Source organism: Seriola aureovittata, chromosome 4 (assembly GCF_021018895.1).
Source record: "Seriola aureovittata isolate HTS-2021-v1 ecotype China chromosome 4, ASM2101889v1, whole genome shotgun sequence".
NCBI classification, from domain to species: Eukaryota; Metazoa; Chordata; class Actinopteri; order Carangiformes; family Carangidae; genus Seriola; species Seriola aureovittata.
This window is the reverse complement of record NC_079367.1, coordinates 2,313,618-2,326,874: the sequence shown is the minus strand read 5'-3', so window position 1 is coordinate 2,326,874 and position 13,257 is coordinate 2,313,618. Positions and strand designations below refer to the sequence as shown.

The window sequence follows — 13,257 nt, the reverse complement described above, 5'->3', positions numbered from 1 at the left end:
CGCCACATGTAGAACGAATCACATTGTGATCCACTAATCACGTGCAGTTGACACGGCCTCAACTATTAACCTCAATATCATTTCCTCAAATGCTGCGACTGTTTACATCTTGATCACTTTTAAAAATAGATTTCCTGCTCGATCTGTGGTGTGCATGTAACTGTATTAACTCCAACGAGTGACTGAAAATACGTGCTCAGAGAAAGCCGGGGTCGTCATGAATAGCTCGTGCTGGTGTTATGTACCTTGGCGTAGATCCAGCGTCTGTTTTCTCGGGGCTGCGAGGTGGAGCTGACAGCTGCCTCGGGATGAATGTCTGCTGTAACTGACTCTGTGTCTCTTCTGTTCCAGGAAACTCCCAACTCTGTTTTCCTGGTGATGGAGGTAAGTTTAGAAACGAGACTGTCTGGATGTTTGAGTCACAGCTCACATCCTCTTCTCGTGTGTCGTTTGTTCTCACTGTAATTATGTATCATTAGATGCTTTTCTTTATTAAAAGTAATAAAAGAGATGACATGAATTATTATACATGTGTCCATTGCCCCCGGTAACAGCTGTCAGCACGTGTTCTTCCTCTTTTGGCTGCGCCCCCCCCCTGTTGTTGTCTTTCACGTTTCCTCCGTCGGCCCGCTGATGACCTCGGCATCGTCCCCACCTTTTCTCTGCTCGTGTTGCGACACTGTCAGACTCTCTGGCTGCGGAGCAGAAAACAAACCGACACAACCTCAAGTTATTCACTAGATTTAAACCCCTCTTGTTTTCTAGGAATGTTTTTCTCCGTTTTCTCAAAAGTCTTGGCTTTAGATCAGAGTTGCGACCGCTCCACAGTTTACTCTGTTAATAATCCTCGTACGTCCGGATCAGCTGCTGTTACACTGGGCTTCGTTAATTTGATATGTACGTTACGGTTTCAGTGTCAATATTCAGCTGTCAAATGCTTGAATAAATCTTGCAGTGCTTCTGCTCTGGCTGCACTGAGAAGCGTGAGCCTCAGTCTGGTTAAATCACTGCTGATGCCTGGTGTTTTGCTGAGCTGGAAGAGGCTTGTCCTACTTAAACACTGGTGGAAGTATCAGATGAAAGTGTGATGAAGAGATGAGAGCGCTGAGCCAGAGGCGGGAACACAGCTAAGACTCATATTAACACCGTTTATTGGAACAATGTTTTAAAGGAAGGACGATGTTTGACTTGGAGGCTTCAGTGCAGCTTCCTGCCAAAATACAGTAGCAGACACAGTTTGAACCGGGCTCAGATAAACTGTAATGATCCCATACAGCCAGGAGATATGATGGTTAGCTAGTCTTTAAATCTCCTCCAGTGTAAAGGTCTGTGTCCATGTGTAGTGTGATTATAGATCAGCTCTAGCTTCTATATTAATACTGTGAAAGTATCAAAGCCTCAGTCCACAGAGAAATGCACACAGCCTGTATTCAGAAACTGAGCCTTAAAACCAGCCGTCAGGACTTCTGGAACTTTGTGATGTCACAACGAAGCGGTCACCGCCCTCAGTCTGTGTGTTCGCAGCAGCCTCGTCCGTCTGTTCTCGTTCTCCCTCTGGAGGAGTGACTGCTCTCGAGCAGATGAAGCTGCAGCCGTTCAGCAGATTAATTGATGATTAATGCTTTTGTCTGGGGCTTGGATTTCACATATGCGCAGACACATTCAACAAACACCCATGATGCATCACACACAGATAATAAATACACATTGAAACCTGGATGTGCCTCTGGGCTTGACGTTAATGAACCTGAATGTAACTGCTGCTGATAGTGTCTGTCTCTCCTCACACACAGTACTGTAACGGAGGTGATCTCGCCGACTATCTGCAAGGTAAGCATCACGCTAATCTGTGATTAGTCACTAACACTGCGGACCAGGAAACGCCATGTGACTGCAGCTGTTATGAATGTGTGCGTGTGATTAGGCATTTATTATCTGTGGGTGATGGATTGAGGAATAATGTAAGTCTGTATCGTGTGTGTGCGTGTGTGTGTGTGTGTGTCTCCATGTTTTCGATGTGGGGGATGTGTGTGTGTGGGAACGACTGCAGCTTGGTACAAAGAGTTCCTTCTCTAGTTCAGAGCCAGTCAGCACACTGTTTATCATTGTGATAGTTCATAACAAAGGTCAGCAGCAAGTCAGCGTAAGATGAAATGATGCAGAATGGAAAGTTCAGTTGAACATGATTCACAACATCCAAATACCAAAGAGTGAAAACAAAGAACATGAAGCTGACGTGTCGTCCTCCGGGTCCTGTGAGACTAGAATTTATAGATTTCATCAAAGGCTGTCACGTAGCGTAGCATGCTAACACTAGCGAAACACCGAACTTAAAAAAAAAAAAAAAAAAAAGTAAATATATACTGTAAAACAAAAACAAGTTAAAAATTAGAAAAACTTTTTTAAAATTTAAACATTTATTTAAAAAAAAGTCGACAAAATCTGACAAAAACACATTTAAAAAAAATTAAACATTTAAACAAAAACAACATAAAAAAATGACAAAAACAAAACATCAGTTTTTATAATTTAAACATTTATTTAAAAGAAAATCAAGGCAAAATACAAAAACACATAAAAATGTTTTATTTAAACACTTAACAAAAACAAATATAGATATGATCAGGGACGAGGACACTGGCCTGAGCTCCAGAGTCCATCATCCCTAAAACTACAGAGTGCAGAGCAAAACTATCTGCTACTAAGATTTTCACTCATTAGCAACTGAAGATGGAGACAAAACAAACTTCCTTCAAACAACAAAAATCTCTTTCTCTCGTTATGTTATGGTCACGACGAAGACAATTATGAACCAACACACAAAGAAATGGATCACTGAAGAAATAAGGATGATAACAGAATAATGAATGAATAATAATAAATATATTGTAACATGGGACCAACTGAAGGAAAAGAAATCTTGTTTTATTTCAATATTTGTGTTGCTGTCGCTTTTATAATTTAGTTTTCTCCTCTGATGAAAGCTGCTAGTGCTTTTATTCTGTCAGTGCTGCAGTCAGAGTTCAGGGATGTTAAGGGGGTAGACTGGTAAATAGTTAGTTTAGAGGTTTAAATCAGTTTGGAAGAGTAAGAAATGAAAAGTTCACTTGTTTCCCGATTTATTATTAATAGTTTTTGGTAACTTTTGTCTTTTCTGTTTGTATTTTGAGCTAATAAAAAGACAAAACTAGAGACCGTCTTGTGATAGGTTCACAGCAGCAGTGACATCAACATGATGACGATCCAACCCATGACTACTCAGTAGTTATTACTACATTATTACATGACGCCCTCAGTGTTAACTCAGCCAGACAGCACCCATCCTGAAACATGTGGTCCGAGCTACACACCTGTAAAGTTTCATTACTCTGTCATAGTCAAAGCCGCATTAGCAAAAGGATGTGGACTAACTTAATTATTGTTTATTTATAATTAACTGTTATTATTGTTATTATTATTATTATTATCACAATGAGCTGTGGGACACCTGAATTCCCCCTAGGGGATAAAGAAAGTATCCATCTCTCCATCTATCCACTGTTTACAGAAAGACAGACATGGAAACATCTGGCACTGAAAACCACCTGTGTGTCAGGTGTCTCCACACACACCTGCCAGACTGTTACAGGTGTGAATCAGGCCACATCACCTGGAGTCTCACAGTTTGTGGAATCTGTGTTTCCTGAACGTCTCTCAGATAACGACACTGATTGTGTGTCTGGAACTCTTATCACTGTGCTTTTACATAAGGCCCCCGTCCCACCTGTCCCACCTGTCCCACCTGTCCCACTCCTGCAGTTTACAGTGGGTCACGGTCAGACCGGTCTGGAGCGAGGTGGTCCACAGTGACACAGGTGGTTGTGTGGTTTAGTGTTCAGACTCAGCTGGATCCTCCATCTCGACCTTTAATCCCCCGGGGCCGCGGCGTTATCAGTGGAGGGATTCTGTGTTTCACAAGGTGTTTGACAAGGCTTTGAACGCAGCGTAGCCAATGACTGTATGTCATTATATAAGAGGATCTCACCTGTGAATTATTCTACTGCTGTTGATGCAACTTCTCCATGTACAGATAGGAAACAGGTCTCAGAGAGAGAGAGAGAGAAATCCTCTTAGTCTCACATCAGATCAGATTATTTCACTACTGCAGGGAATAAAACCTTCACTGCCTCAAATTACTCTGTTTACCACAGGATTATTACTGTTAATTACTGGCTTTAATCGAAATGTAGAAATGTATTTCCTAATGAAGGAGCGTGACGGTTTTATTTAAAGCATGTTTTTATTGCATTTAGATTTGACTCTTGCCTCATGTGGGAGCTGTTTTTCTGAATAAAATTGATAATAATAATAAACTTTGTTTGTACAGCACTTTTCATACAACAAAGAAAAGACATGCACCAAGAGATTCACACGACAAGACATTAAAATGAACATAAACATTTTAAAAACATTGATGGAAGATGGAAAACTTTAAAAACATTACCTTAAAATGAGATGTGATAATAATAACAATAGTAAGATTGAAATAATAAATGAAAGAAGTGCTGCGCAGAGCATAAATATAGAGCAAAGAGGGAAACACCAGTTACTCATCAGTTGTATCGCCCCTCCTCTTGTAGCTAAAGGGACCCTGAGAGAAGAAACGCTGAAGGTTTTCCTGCAGCAGATCTCTGCAGCCATGCGCATCCTCAACAGCAAAGGAATCATCCACCGCGACCTGAAACCCCAGAACATCCTGCTGTCGTACACGGGCCGCAAGAAGTCCAACATCAGCGGCATCCGCATCAAAATAGGTAAAAGAACCAGACAGAAAAAGTCACATAACCATTGTCACTGGAAAGCTTGGATTTATAATTTCTAGATTTGATATGATCGTGTATCCAAGGTTTTGTAATAAACCATATGAAGCATTTCCCTGCAGCTGAAATAAAAACAGTGTAGTGCATCTGAGCGTATATGCTTCCAAATATCACATTGTCTTTAGAGCATCATTACTCTGCAATGGTTTCAGATAGAGACACGCTGTTCTTTCACCTTAAACTAAAGAATCTGAGCTTTCCAACGAGCCCCTGTTTGTCCGTGTGAGTCACTGACTTCAGTCGATAAACTATGATGAAAAGTTGTAAAAGATCTGGACGGTCTCATCGTTTATCAATCTGCCATCTTTGCTTCTGACGTCTAGAGTCACGACACTGAATCGGACACTCCTATTGGCTCCGGTGAGTGCCGTCACAGCCAATCAGAGTGTGTGATTCAGAGGCTTGGCTGTCAGTTACTTGTAGACCCAAACTAAATGGGAGCAGTGCAGTTTTATTCTGAGGTCAGAGTGAGGAGAAGTTGGTCTGAGTTTACTGTAGTGACAGAAAACAGACAGAAGGATGAAACCAGTCACATATTCACACTAACTTTTGTTTTTCTTTTGAACTAAATATAACAAAAAATATCAGCAGATAAGTGATATTGCACAGATGGTGTGTTAAACGGTTGCATATTGAGTGACACATATAATTAGTCTCAGTCGTGCGGATTCTTTTAAAAATGACAACTTCATAAGGAAAAACACAAAGGTATGAAAACATGTTAATTTGGGCTTCAGAGGCTCAAAATATATTTGAAAATTATTAAGCAGCAAGTGGTTTTACTTTTGAATTCAGAGGCCAAATAAAGAGTGAGAGACGTGGAAAACTGTTGACACACAACATCTTATTTTGGCGACTCCGTCACTGTCCTAACATTGTTTTGACTGTTTCATGCTCGAGTCACTGCTGCCAGTGTTTGTCCGACAACACTGCTCTGTGTTGGTGGTGATAATAACAACCTGTTTACTGACTGGTGTGTTTCATGCCTCTGTCCTGCAGCTGACTTTGGCTTTGCACGGTACCTTCAGAGCAACATGATGGCCGCCACACTGTGCGGGTCCCCCATGTACATGGTCAGTGTCATTTCTGCTGCCTGTCTAGAATTGCAGCTGATGTCAGCCATTTTCAATTTTACCCCTCAGCTTCCTCAGCAGTTTGTTGCATAACTCTAAACACTGTGGATCTTAACCTGTGACCTCTCAGGCCCCGGAGGTCATCATGTCCCAGAACTACGACGCCAAGGCCGACCTTTGGAGCATCGGGACGGTCATCTACCAGTGTCTGGTCGGCAAGCCGCCGTTCCAGGTTAATACTGCGCACAACAAACCAGTTTAGACCAATGTGTTTGTACATGTGTGAAGCTGAGACTCTTATTTCTGTGTTAATCTCTTCAGGCCAATAGTCCCCAAGACCTGAGGATGTTCTACGAGAAGAACAAGAATCTACAACCGATGTAAGTCACCTGTTAATGACGCACTTTCATCCAGACTGAAATATCTCAACAGATATCAGATGGATTGCTGTGAAGTTTGTCATGATTCCCAGATGATGGATGCAGGTTCATTTCCCAAGACTGATGTCGTCCACTGAGACTACGTCTGTGTTAGATCCATCTGGCACAGTGTGACGAGCAGATTGTTGTTTCATGCAGTCTATAAGAGAAACAAGATATTAACGTTCCCATGCTCTCGTTACCCAGCATCCCGCGGGAGACTTCCCCACAGCTCAGTGACCTTTTGCTTGGGCTGCTGCAGAGGAATCAGAAAGACAGGATGGACTTTGGTGAGTGCTGATGTATATAAACATGGTGCATGTGATGTTTGGTTTTATACTCTGAGATGTGTCTTAACGTTTGTTAAAAAACTTCCCTCTGCAGATGCGTTTTTCAGCCATCCCTTCATGGAGCCGTCGTCCACCATTAAAAAGTGTAAGGTCACGTTCCTCAGCGGTGTCACGTGCTGTTCTACATGTTCTCGTTGTCCGACTTGAGAACAGGAGTAATCGTGTGTTTATCTCCTCAGCGTGTCCGGTGCCGGTCCCCAGCGCCTCCAACACAGTGACGGATTGTTCCTGTGGCAGCTCGCCGTGTATCCGCTACAACTCTCCTCCGGTGAGTCTGAGACGACTCTATAAAGCCTCATCCAGAGGGGGTCGCTACGGAAGCCCTGAGGGTCAGGAGGAACATTTCTTTGTTTGTTTCATCTGTGAAAACAATCCTGAGACGCAAGTGATTGTTTTGGCCTGGATCTTTCTCAGGGATGTTTTCACAGATGAAAAAACCTCTGGAAAAAACTTATCTGTGAAAACATCCCCTGATAGACAGGTGAAAAAGGTGGAAGCCATTTTTCAAATTATTTTACTTTTAAGTACATTTTTTTTCCTTTCTTTACATCACTTGTCTATCAGGGCTTAATTTCTCAGATGAAAAAAAACTTAGGAAGAAAAAGTTGTTTTTTGTTTTTTTGGGAAGATTGAAAAATGAATCCCCTCCTCCCGTAGCTAATACGTTTTTAACCTTGTGCCTGCTTGCTACAAACTGCTGAAAAGTAAGACAGGGTGTCCAATGAGGGAAAATAAAACAGAGTCTTTATAAAAATTTGTCTTGTGATTTTACAATCACAAGACAAATTTCAGGAATCAAAGACAGTTCTGATCTTTGGCTCTGAATGTTTCTCCCTGCAGGTTAAACTGCCACAGCTCGTATAAGTCCACTGCTAGTTAGAACAGTGACACATCTCTTCTCACAGCAGCAGTGGGAGGGCAGGGCGAGTCAGTTTCCCAGGATGCCACTGTTCTCTGTAACGATGTGATTACATTAGTTTGACAGTCAGCACTGCCTTGCCTGGAAGTGTAATAATTACATCATTCAGGAGCCAAACTACAACTCCGTCCTCTCTGTCTCTCTCTCTCTGTCTCTCTCTGTCTGTCTGTCTGTCCCTCTCTCTCTCTGTCTCTCTCTCTCTGTCTCTCTCTGTCTGTCTGTCTGTCCCTCTCTCTCTCTGTCTCTCTCTCTCTGTCTCTCTCTGTCTGTCTGTCTGTCCCTCTCTCTCTCTGTCTCTCTCTCTCTGTCTCTCTCTCTCTGTCTCTCTCTCTCTGTCTCTCTGTCTCTCTCTTTGTCTCTCTCTGTCTCTCTCTCTCTCTGTCTCTCTGTCTCTCTCTCTGTCTGTCTCTCTCTGTCTCTCTCTGTCTCTCTCTCTCTCTGTCTCTCTCTCTCTCTGTCTCTCTCTCTCTCTCTGTCTTTCTCTGTCTCTCTCTCTCTCTGTCCCTCTCTCTCTCTGTGTCTCTCTCTCTCTCTCTCTCTCTCTCTGTCTTTCTCTGTCTCTCTCTCTCTCTGTCTCTCTCTCTCTCTCTGTCTCTCTCTCTCTCTCTCTCTCGGTGGAAACACAGTCTCTCCCCGACATGCAGACTCTGGCAGAAGATGGTCTCTCATCCCCTCCGCTCGGTCCGCCCAACTTCCTGCAGCTGTCCAAAGAGTCTGCAGGAAGCACCAGCAGCAAGAACTCGTCGTGTGACACTGACGACTTTGTCCTGGTGCCTCACATCTCCACTGACAGCTGTGAGTGCCGTCACACACAACACAACACACACACGTGGCTACAGCTGTGTTTCCTATAGATTCACCCAGGTGTGACTCACTGCTTCATTTGAAAGGAGATCAACTCGTGCACTTCCTAGATCATCTGTCAGTCAATAGAGATGTGCATCCTAAAGTCTGTCTGTAGCTCATTCACTCTTACTTCCTGGTTGAGAAATCTGGATCAGGCCTGGAGCCCCGCCCCCCACCTTCAGAATGGCTATCATAGTTAGCATCTTTTTTAGAGTGGCTAGTGAAGTTAGCATAATTACAGAACGGTTAGCCTAGTTAGCATCTTTTCAGAATGGTTAGCGTAGTTAGCATCTTTTTTAGAGCGGCTGGCGCAGTTAGCGTCTTTTATTTGTTTATGTGGTTTGTTAGCTTTTAACTGGCAGTGGCTGACACAGTGTTAGTGGTTGTGCTAATGCTAACTCTCTCTGTCTGTACTGACAAGGTTTCAGGTTTATGAAGACTCTAAATCAGTCACTGTTTTCTGTAGAGGTTAGACTAGAGCAGAAACAGGGCGCGTGATGACAAAATGAATCCCCACTCTGTAAAATAGATAACCACGAGCGAGTGCATGAATTCTGTGTTCACATGCACACACACACAGTTCATGCAATATGAATAATATGTGAGCTGTGGACGTACGAACACGCACCAACATCTGTTCTCTACGAGCATGTAGATGTGTTGAAATGCTGCTGATTCATAGAGACACACACACACACATGTAAGTCACATTTACTACCTGTCAGTGACACCTACACACTCACACACACTCACACACACTCACACACACTCACACACACTCACATAGCACATGTCACCAAACCCCATTACATTAGACAGCTGCTAAACATTTCATGTTGTAACTGTAGACGGACGTCCACAAACAGAGGACACGCACACTTACCCTCTGCACTGGTAAAATGAATCCTCATGCGCTGCACCTGCTGCAACACACACACACACACACACACACACACACACACACACACACACACACACACACTGCTAGTCCTCCACTCAAACAATGAACAGTGTGTAAAGCTTTGGGAACGGCAGCTGGTGTTTTGAGGGGCGTTTAATCAGCTAATTACAGCTGATTTACACGTCGGTAACGACTGCTGCACCTTCATCGCTCCTTTCTTTCCTTCATTTCCTCAGATGACCAACCAATGGGAGTGGGCCGTCGGCCGTCCAGCGAGTTCCTAATGTGCGGAGGGTGAGTACAGAGCTGTCGAACCCAAACCCTGAGTCTGGTCTGAAGGTGCCTGAGATAACTTCTGTTGTGATTCGTTATATAAATAAAGATTAACTTCACTTGACTCGACTAGATCTTTGGAGGACAGTTAATATTTTTTAGTTTTGTCAAAAAAGTGAAAGAAAAAAACTCCATCTCTTACTGAACTCTTCAGTCGTATCACATCAGCTATAAACCAAGAAACAAGGTTCTAGAAAGAGAAATGAAAAGTCACTGAGAGACAGAGCTGCTACACACACAGTAACACACAGGATTAAAGGAACAGTTCAACATTATGTGACATGTTTATGGTGATACCTACTGGCTTTCTTGCTGAGACTTGGATGAGAAGATCGATACCAGTCTCATGTGGGGAAACACCTAAGAGCATCTCTAGAGCTCATTAATTAACGCGTGTGTTTTAATTAACACCTGTTTTCTCATGTGTTTTAATCCATATAAAGTGTGAACATGAGCAGTGTTTTTATGGGGTTGTCCTGCACCAGAATATTTCATGTCCAGGAGGAGTGACTTCCTTAAGGCTTGTTGTGATGTTGAGGTTGCCAGGCAACCAGCACACGCTTCAGGAAGTCACTGCATCCAGCAAAAAAAAAAAAAAAGGTCCACAGGAAAACCACAACTTTGTGTTTTTAATGTGCAACTTCTCCTCCTCGTTTCCAGAGTCATTAATCACCAAACGGCTGCTTCACAAGTAAATGAGCAAAGAAAATAACATGATGGAGGTTTTATTGTTTGTTTTTTAACAAGGGATTTTATATAGTTCTTTTTTTTTAGGGTAGAAAAATTACTAATGATCATGGAAACGTTTCATCCAACAAAAGAAAGAACAAAGAGTCTGTAGATGCAACAAAACGAGTCACATGACGCCTTCACTCACTCATTCTGGTAAATCAACCACAATCTGACCTCATAGGTTTCATGTCCTCCGTCCACCTGGTCCAGACCTTGAGGGAAAATGGCCGCCTCTCCATAATGTAGATTGTGTTTATTGTTCTCATCCATTCCTCAGCGCTGGGCGGCTCTGGTTTTAGCTTCTTCCTCCCGACAGCCTGGTTTTATTGTTCTTTATGTGCAGTATCTGTGGTTGTGACATTGAACCAATCATTCAGGAATATGAACTGATTAATTACCATTTCACTGAGCTGATGTTTCCAGCTCTGACTGTTTATTTCAGCCATAAATTGTTGAATGTTTGAAAGCTGCAGATAGTGTGTCATTCATCTTCACTAATTAGACTCAGTGCACAGAAAATGAACTGGGTGTTGACGAGTGGATAGAAAACAGACTGAGTGTGGTTCACACAGCTTCGTCTTCACGAGTGTCTTCTTCATGTGTTTCTATGTCGGTGACGTTTCTATTGTTTTCCTGTGTCGCTGTGTCTGTGACCGGCCTCGTCTCTGCTTCACACCACACATCACACACTCACACTGTCCGCCTCCAAAATCAGCCTGATTGACTGAGCTATGAATCAGACTGTGAGCCAAACAACAAGGTGGAGCTGAGCTAAATAAAGCAGCTGACCCACCAGAGGCTGCGGGATAAGAATAGACTCACACACTCGCCACAACGCGTCTGCAATAACAAACTGTGACTGTTCTGGAGTCTCAGCTGTGTTCACAGATGAAGACATGCTCTCAGGTACTGCAGCCACAGCAGTTTATCCTCCACACTCTCCATGTTCATGTTCGGCCCCGTCCTCATGGAGATGTTGGTTCTGGGTCTTTTTCCAGAAGCGTTGTCCCTAAGAACTCGACCTCGGCCTGCGAGCGAAACGTCTTATTGCGTTACATCAGAAAAGTGTTTGTGGACGTCTTTGGTCTTTGGATTAACGGACTTTCTTCTTGCGTAGCGATTGAGAGGCTAACATACATGATCGAACCAAAAAGTCATATTTTTCATAAAATATGGGATTAATTTCTCCCTTTCTGCACTTTCCCTGTTTTTAACCAGTAAAAGTTTGTTTATTGATTCTCTACTTTAATTGGTTTTAAACTCGGCTTCAGGTAAAATCTAAAAGCTCTCTGCTGTCTGTCTGTTTGTTGTTTCTTTATTCTGCCCTACGTTTGCTTCTGCAACTAATCTCATGAAAAGACTAAAACCAAGAGTCAGTTCTCAGTACGCTCAGGCCCGAGCTCACACACTGAAGATTCAAATGTCTAACGCTCCACAAAGACACAGTTTTTCTGTATTAGAGTCTCAGTAATTACATGAAACGGCGAACAGGAGGAGGAGGAGGAGGAGGAAGTGTTGCTCATGAGCCGAGGAGGCCTCTCACCTCATTTATTACTTATTGACATAATATGATTAAAGCTTTCATGAGGTTTCTGCCATGACTTTATAGTAGCCTCCACTTTCTCCTGTAATAACATGCAATTGTGAAAATGGTTAATTAAGATTTCATTCTGAATCATTAATAATTTCATTTGAAACTTAATTTGTAGTTTAAATTATTTTCCACGGCTCAAAAACCAGTCACCTGTTTTAATGTTCTGTGATTGGATCAGAATAAACCTCAGAGTGTGTGTTCATGCTGATGTGTGTGTTCATGCTGATGTGTGTTCATGCTGATGTGTGTGTTCATGCTGATGTGTGTGTTCGAGCTGATGTGTGTGTTCGAGCTGATGTGTGTGTTCATGCTGATGTGACTCATGCCTGTGCAGATTCCTCAGGCTGTGACACAAACACAGTCACTTGTTATTAGGAAACAGTTCATGGTTTTGGTTTTTTTCATGTGATTTGTTGACGATGAGAAACATGTTAAATGTTACCTCCTTTAGATCCTGTTATTAGAGTCAGATTCATCACGGAGACACAGCTTCACCTCGTGTCACCAGTTCTTTTCCTGCTGTTTATTTCCAGCTGTATGAAATCCCTGTTTGTTTCTAAATGAATCATTAACATATCCTTAAAGCTGGAGTAGAATTTAACTGTTAAAAGGTGTGTGTCACTCTTTGTTCCCTCTTTCTCTTCCTTTGTTGGTGACCTGCAGCCAGACGCTTCACATTTCTTCTTCTCTCCCTGTTTTCCTGTGTAAAGAGCCTCGAGCCAAACTCCGCTCCCTCCTCTCTCTCCCCTCTTTCGTTATACTTCTTCTTTCTTTTCCTCTTTGTTGCTGTTCTGTCTCATGTTCCTCTCACTAACTGTTCACCCCCCCCCCCCCCATACATCAGTTAACCATTGACACTGGAGGAACTTATTTTCTTTGTTAATTACTGGATTTTTCTCACAGTTCAGTAACAGGAGCCAGACTCTGACAGAGCTGCTGAATCGCAGCTTTGTTTATCCTCCGAGTGTCGTAGCTTCACTCCACTGGCTCCCAGTGTCTTTCAGAATAGATTTTAAGGTCCTTTTAAGGTCCTGGCAGTAGAAGATTCGAGAGCTGGTGAAGGATTATAAAACAACAGACTTTTAAACACACACAATTTTACACACAAGAACATAGAGTGCAGCTTTTTTTAACTGATCCAAAAGCATGAAAACCCTGCAGAGCTGTAAGATGCTCAGAGAACAGTTTTAAAGATTATTTAACTTGGCTTTTAATGAATTCTCTCATATTT

At 42.6% G+C, this 13,257-nt stretch overlaps 1 protein-coding gene across 3 annotated transcripts in view; it reads left to right on the top strand.

The window, feature by feature from the left end:
* ulk2 (unc-51 like autophagy activating kinase 2) overlaps window positions 1-13,257 on the top strand; it is a 40,385-nt gene that overhangs the window by 14,070 nt on the left and 13,058 nt on the right. For all 3 annotated transcript variants that reach the window (XM_056373829.1, XM_056373827.1, XM_056373828.1), the window contains exons 4-14: window positions 352-384; window positions 1,794-1,830; window positions 4,620-4,793; window positions 5,859-5,932; window positions 6,063-6,164; window positions 6,254-6,312; window positions 6,559-6,641; window positions 6,736-6,786; window positions 6,881-6,969; window positions 8,247-8,415; window positions 9,604-9,661. In XM_056373829.1, the coding sequence (XP_056229804.1) occupies window positions 352-384; window positions 1,794-1,830; window positions 4,620-4,793; window positions 5,859-5,932; window positions 6,063-6,164; window positions 6,254-6,312; window positions 6,559-6,641; window positions 6,736-6,786; window positions 6,881-6,969; window positions 8,247-8,415; window positions 9,604-9,661 (929 nt within the window). The remainder of the gene's footprint in view (window positions 1-351; window positions 385-1,793; window positions 1,831-4,619; window positions 4,794-5,858; window positions 5,933-6,062; window positions 6,165-6,253; window positions 6,313-6,558; window positions 6,642-6,735; window positions 6,787-6,880; window positions 6,970-8,246; window positions 8,416-9,603; window positions 9,662-13,257) is intronic.